This window comes from Zingiber officinale, chromosome 2A, assembly GCF_018446385.1.
Source record: "Zingiber officinale cultivar Zhangliang chromosome 2A, Zo_v1.1, whole genome shotgun sequence".
In the NCBI taxonomy this organism is placed as follows: domain Eukaryota; kingdom Viridiplantae; phylum Streptophyta; class Magnoliopsida; order Zingiberales; family Zingiberaceae; genus Zingiber; species Zingiber officinale.
In genome coordinates, this window is record NC_055988.1 from 42,281,273 (window position 1) to 42,287,680 (window position 6,408).

Below are 6,408 nucleotides of genomic sequence, written 5' to 3' on the forward strand. Positions count from 1 at the left end.
GAGTGAGCTCCACTTATACACATTTTTTAGTGTGAGAGTTAGAATAGGTAAATCCCTTGTGAGATTGCAACTTGCTTAATTTTTCATTTGGATTGAAACTACCATACCTATTGATTATTGTTTGGATTGTATTCATGATTGTTGGTGATCTTTAGATGGTCATAGTTAAATTCCTTTTACTATCTTCTATGTATTGCTAGGAAATTTTTGTGGAGATGATTTTTAGTTTTCTTAACTTGCACGGGACGTTCAAGACTAAGTGTGGGGGATTTGATAACCATGATTTTACTGTATTATTTTGATTCATATATGCATGGTTTGATATTGATTTCATAGGTTTAAATCATGGTTACATCACATTTTTGTGCATTGTCTTATTCTTGGACTTAATTACAAATTATTGTATTTTTGTATTATTTGATGCTAATATTTGATTCTTATTTTGTATGCATCAAAGGATCTTGGATTTGGATTTATTTGGATCAAATTTGTGCTCAAATCGGAGTTGAAACGAGAAGATTAAACCTTGGAGTTATTTGGACTGTTCATCTACAATCAAGTAGATCTGAGTCATCCATTGAAGATCTGGCCCATCCAACCTAATGAGGAGGAGATCTCAGCCATAGATGAAGATCCAGAGGTTTTGATTCAGATCTGAGTTCATACATCCATTAATCAAGCCCCAATTAATCTGGACCGTTCATCTAAGCTTGGGCAGATCTGAACCATCTAGTGAAGATCTGGTCGATCTGACCTAAGGGAGAGTAGATCCAGACCCTTGATGAAGATCAGTACCTTCAGATCAGATTTTAGGTGAACTTTCACCGTTGATTTAGCTCCGAAGCATCCCAGCCGTCCGTTCAGATCCAGATCTGATTCAAAACAGAGAAGCTACAGTGTTTTCCAGTGTCGATCCTCCACAACGCGCTGCTTCGTCCCGGTGCGCGGCTTCTTCCGGATTCCGACCCCTTTCCTTCTCCGATCAACTCTTTCAAGCTTCGACCTCGGTGGTGAGCTTTTCGGCGGCTTCATTCCGATCATCTGGACTCGTCGTTGGGTGGTTCCTCTGGCGGAATTTCTCTCCCGGCCTTCTCTGTTCCAACGCCGATTTAGAGGTGGTCTTCCAATCGGCGACTCTGATTCCCATCAGCAACATTTGGAGGTGGTCTTCCGGTGTTCCTGAGCTTCATTCGACATCACACCACCATCCACAGCGTCATTCCAGATTCAGAGTTTGGAGGTTGCAGAAATCCAGATTTTCAATCATTATTGGGTTTTGAGGTGTTCACAGCGTGCCGGGGGTGGTCCGTCGGCACTATTGAGCACTCCTTGAACTGAGATGCAGCTGAGATGCTCCACTGAGGTCCAGAGTTGGGTGGTCTCGACTTTGGCACTCTTGTGTGACGGCAAGAGTGTGTAGCTTGTTAGATTGGTTGAGAGATTGGATCAGTTAGGGTTTATTTTCATTTTGTTACTATTTTTATTATCTTAGAACAGATTCATTTGAAGGTTGTTATGTTTTTAGCAAGTCATTTAGTATTTCATTACCTTGTTGTGGTTTAATTTGAGTTTAATTTGTTCTTGGTTAATTGTTAGGTTGTTAAGTTTAAGCTAGGATTTTAATTGGTGTTGTAGATCAGATTTAATTACGTTTCGTTATTTCATATTTAGTTTAAGTGAGTTGATGGTTTAATTATAATGTTGGGTGACAATGCATTATGGTTTGATCATTGGCACATAGTTAGGTTACCTTAATGCATTAGATTAAATTCTTATTCGTTGTGCTTTACTTTTGTTAGATTTAATTCAAGTTTAAACCCCCATTTCTATGTTAAAAACCACAAAAATAGGAATAAAATACAATCCTAAATTACATTCTACGGTTGGTTCCTCGAGATCGATCCTGGGCTCGTTACTACAACATTATTGTGTCATTAAGGGGTTCAGTGGAAATACATTTGTTAATTTGATTTACGAGTGTGACAGACATTGTCATCAGCTACCTTCTCGCCACTGTTCATCCGGAGGTTCGTAAGTTGGGTCCGGAGGATGTCGCGCCTTGCTAGCTTTGCTTCTGAGGTGCCTTCGTAGAGCTCCAGGAATTTATCCCAGAGGTCTTTGGCGGAGTGGTAACTTCCGATCCAACTAGGGGTGTCAAAAATGAACTCGACCCGATAACTCGACCCGAGTCGACATGAAAAATATTGGGTTTGGGTTGGAGTTTTTGGATTAGGGTCAGATTGGGTTGAACTCGAAATCTGACCCAATTTTTTTTCCAGGTTGGGTTGGGTTCAGGTCAACCCGGGTTGACCTGAATTAAGAATCGGGTCACCCATAAACCCGAACCCACCCGAACCCACTAGACCAAACCATTTTTTTTGTATTTAATGTTTTAACTTTTAAACTTTTAATTAGGGGCTTAGGGCTATAGTTCGCACTTCACAGAATGTCGCAGAGAACCAGAGAATGAGAGATGCAGCTTTGGTTCGGGACTTCGGCCTTCCGCCTTCGGGAGAATCGGAACTCGGGAGTTTAGGTGCTAGGAGGCAGGCGACAGTGTGACACTGACACCGCGAGTCCGCGACAATCGACAGGGCCACAGCGTCATAGGGGTTGGGTTGTCAAAGGAAGGGGGTTCACGATTCTCTTCTATTTCTCCAACATCGTCATCGACAACATGAATTCTCAACCTATTGATCTCGATCAAGAGGAGAATAGTGAGGAGGAGGAACCGGAGGGTGCACCAGCTGTATCTACGACTACGAGGGATTTAAATGTAGATGAAGAAACGTCTTCGCAAGGCAAGGGCTCCGGAAGTGGAATACGGAAGTGGAATACGGAAGAGAGTCTTGAAATCAAAGTGGTGGCAATATTTTGAGATGCTTCCTAAAATAGAGGGAGAAGATTTGCGTTGCAAATGTAAAGCTTGTGGGATTACATACAAAGCGGAATGTAGCATGGGTATAGGTAATCTCCGACGCCATATCCTTAATCAGTGTCCTAAACAAAAAACTAGTGATATTGCTCAATCTTTGTTAGAACAAGGTGATAAAAGTCTTGCCATTAGGTCACAACGGTTTAACCAAGAAAGATTTAGAGAGTTGCTAATCTTAGCAATTGTGAAGCATGATTTACCTTTTCAGTTTGTGGAATATGAGGCAATTAGATCTATTTTTACGTATTTGGAACCTCAAGTAAATTATTTCACTAGAAACACCACAAGGACTGATATTCTCAAGATGCATAAAAATGAATGCAATAGAATAGCTCAAGAAATGCATTCATGCCCTGGAAAAATTTGTTTCACTTCTGATTTGTGGACTTATATTGCCACTGATGGTTATATATGCTTGACAGCACATTTCATTGATTCTAATTGGGTTTTACAAAAAAGGATATTTAACTTCTCTTACATGCCTCCACCTCACTCTGGTATTGCATTGTGTGATAAAATTAATAGTTTATTCAATGTTTGGGGAATTCAGAGAAAGGTTTTCACAATTACATTAGACAATGCAGCTGCAAATGATGTGTTTGTTGGCCTTTTAAGGGATCAACTTGGTTTAAATTGTTCATTAGTGAGTGGTGGTGAGTTTTTGCATGTTCGTTGTTGTGCACACATTCTCAATTTAATTGTGCAAGAAGGTTTGAAAAGAATTGATAGTTCTGTTGATAAAATTCATGAATGTGTAAAGTATGTGAAAGGCAGTCAAGTGAGAAAGCAAAAGTTTATAGAATCGGTTACCCAAACTTCACTTGATTCTAAGAAATCACTAAGGCAAGATGTTCCTACTAGATGGAATTCTACATATTTGATGCTTTCTAGTGCCATGTATTATCGGCGTGCTTTTAATCATTTGAGATTGACTGATACTAATTTCACACATTGTCCATCGATTGATGAGTGGGGACAAGTTGAAAAAATATTCAAATTCCTTGAGGTTTTCTATGAGATAACAACTTTGTTTTCTGGAGTGAAATATCCTACTGCCAATCTTTACTTTCCTCGCATCTTTACGGTTTAGTTGACAATAAGTCAAGCCTTGCAAAGCTCTGATGATTTCATGAGATCAATGGCCAATCGGATGTTTCATAAATTTGATAAGTACTGGAAAGATTATAACATTTTGTTTGCCATTGCCGTGATAGTTGATCCGAGGTTCAAGATGCAATTTGTTGAGTTTTGTTACAACAAGTTATATGGACATGGTAGTAATGAATTAAGTCATGTAAGATCCAAATTGGTTTCTTTGTTTGAGGAATATATGCACATGGGTATTGCTTCCAAGGTAAGTACTAGCAATGCATCTTCGAGCTCTCATAGTGCCATTGATGATAATGCTTCTCTTGCTCTAAATTTAGGCAGCGGATGCATGGATGTTTTGAAGGTACTGTTGATAATTTTTTTTGCATTTCCTCACTATTTTTTACTACTTGTTACAGTGTTACTAATACATTTCATTTATGATATAGGAATTTGACACTTTTCAAAGTTTAGAATTCATTGGCAGAGCTCAAAAGAGTCAATTAGAGCTATATTTGGAAGAACCAACAATTGATAGAATAACAAAATTGGATGTTCTCGGGTTTTGGAAAGCTCACCAATTTAGGTATCCTGACCTTGCACAAATGGCTAGAGATATCTTGAGTGTTCCAATTTCTACAGTTGCTTCTGAATCGGCTTTTAGCATCGGTGGTAGGATACTTGACCAATATCGCAGTGCCATGAAGCCTGATGTTGTTGAGGAATTAGTTTGTTGTAGAGATTGGTTAGCTGGAGGGAAAGGTAAGTAGTTTTTTTTATTTTCATTTTAAAGTTATTTGTTTTACTAATATTTGTTTTTGTAAAAACTACTGAGGTGAGGTTGAATGATTTGACTGAAAATATTATGAATTTATTCACAAATGAGGATATTGGATCAAAACCTACTGCAACACATGATTGATGATTCTAATGAAAAGTAAGTTGATTAAACCATTTAAGTTTATTAAGTATAGGTTTTTAAAAATCTTTTAGATTTTAATTTGTTTATTTCATACCTTGTTGGCTTGTTTCAAGGTTTGACTCGGTACAAAGGAGGAGTAAAACAATGGAGAAGTGGAGCTTGACACTGAAAGTTATTTTGTGAAGCTTGAAAACTTTTTTATTTTGTATTGATATCATAAATTTTCTTGTATAGACTCTGGACTCTATAGGATCTTTTACTTGTATAGACAATATAGTTGTATTAACCTTTAATCCTTTTGAATTGCCTTAAAAGTTAATTTTTGGGTTTCATGTGGAACCCCCTTTCATGGGTGATGGAAATGGCTGCCATCATGGCCATTGCCTTGGCCAACGGTAGTGGAAAACCCCCAGACTGGCAAGACTTTGTTGGTATTGTAGTGCTGCTCGTGATAAACTCCACCATCAGTTTCATTGAAGAAAACAATGCTGGCAATGCTGCTGCTGTGCTACAGCTCTTATGGATGGCCTGGCTCCAAAAATGAAGGTACAAGCTTATAAGATCCCTTGGGAGCTTTCTTTCTTTCCTGTAAATTCTGTTTACCAGAATTGTTGTTGATTTGATGCTTTCAGGTGCTCAGAATGGTAAGATTGTATTTGTTTTGCCTTTTTTTGAAAGAGTATGTTTTGAAGGATGTTAGGATGGTGACCTCTTGGACCCTTGGAATTTGTGAGACATTGAGGTATTTCCAAACCTAGCCAATGGCAAACCAATGGCATTAAGATTTGCCTTATGATTCATGATGTTGTAATCGGTGGTTTCTTTTCCATTTGCAAGTAGTCGAGCATTGATATTTAGGACGAGCTTAGAAAATGGGTTCAATGTTTTGGTTATGCAATGGAGTTGTTATGGCTCATGGGTGATTTTCAGATTTTTGTCATTTTGTGTTCCATTTGCTCCTAGTCAAAGCATCGAGAGTACAAGTTTAGGCTATTTAGCTGTTTAGAAAATTAGTTGGCTTTGATGGTTTTGATTATACAAATGAGATTCATGTTGATAAAGTATGGTTCTAGTCTCCTGCAAATTATTATCTTCAACTAAATCATAACTGTTATAATTATATTATAACTATAGAATAACTCTATAACTCAATTGTAATAATTATAAAATCATAATAATAAAATAACTATAGTTTTCTACACATCCCCAATTCAAGATTTAAACAAAAAATATAAATAAAAATTAATAGTGAGAACATAGTAGGACACAATTGTGTCATTTTACACGAGTTGATGAAATGGGATGCCATTTGATAAAAAATCAAAATGGAATTTATAGAAGAAAAATGCCCTTTTGATTTTTCTCCTATATGATAAACATGCCAGTATATTAAAAATAAATTAATGTTTTTTCATAATAAAAGTTCTAAGAATGTTTAACTTAGAAAATTACAAGAAGCTAT

The 6,408-nt window shown here is 37.3% G+C and overlaps 1 protein-coding gene across 1 annotated transcript; it reads left to right on the forward strand.

The window, feature by feature from the left end:
* The first annotated feature begins 4,013 nt into the window (after window positions 1–4,013).
* Window positions 4,014–4,794, forward strand: LOC122043643 (zinc finger BED domain-containing protein RICESLEEPER 1-like). The gene is made up of 2 exons (XM_042604249.1): window positions 4,014–4,388; window positions 4,474–4,794. Exons 1-2 carry the CDS (start codon window positions 4,065–4,067, stop codon window positions 4,792–4,794), a joined length of 645 nt encoding a protein of 214 aa, XP_042460183.1. The 5' UTR covers window positions 4,014–4,064.
* Window positions 4,795–6,408: the final 1,614 nt, after the last annotated feature.

Coding starts and splice junctions, on each gene's coding strand:
- LOC122043643 (XM_042604249.1), top strand. CDS start 4,065: ATGAGATCAATGGCCAATCGGATGTTTCATAAATTTGATAAGTACTGG. Junction 4,389..4,473: donor GATGCATGGATGTTTTGAAG/GTACTGTTGATA, acceptor TTTATGATATAG/GAATTTGACACTTTTCAAAG.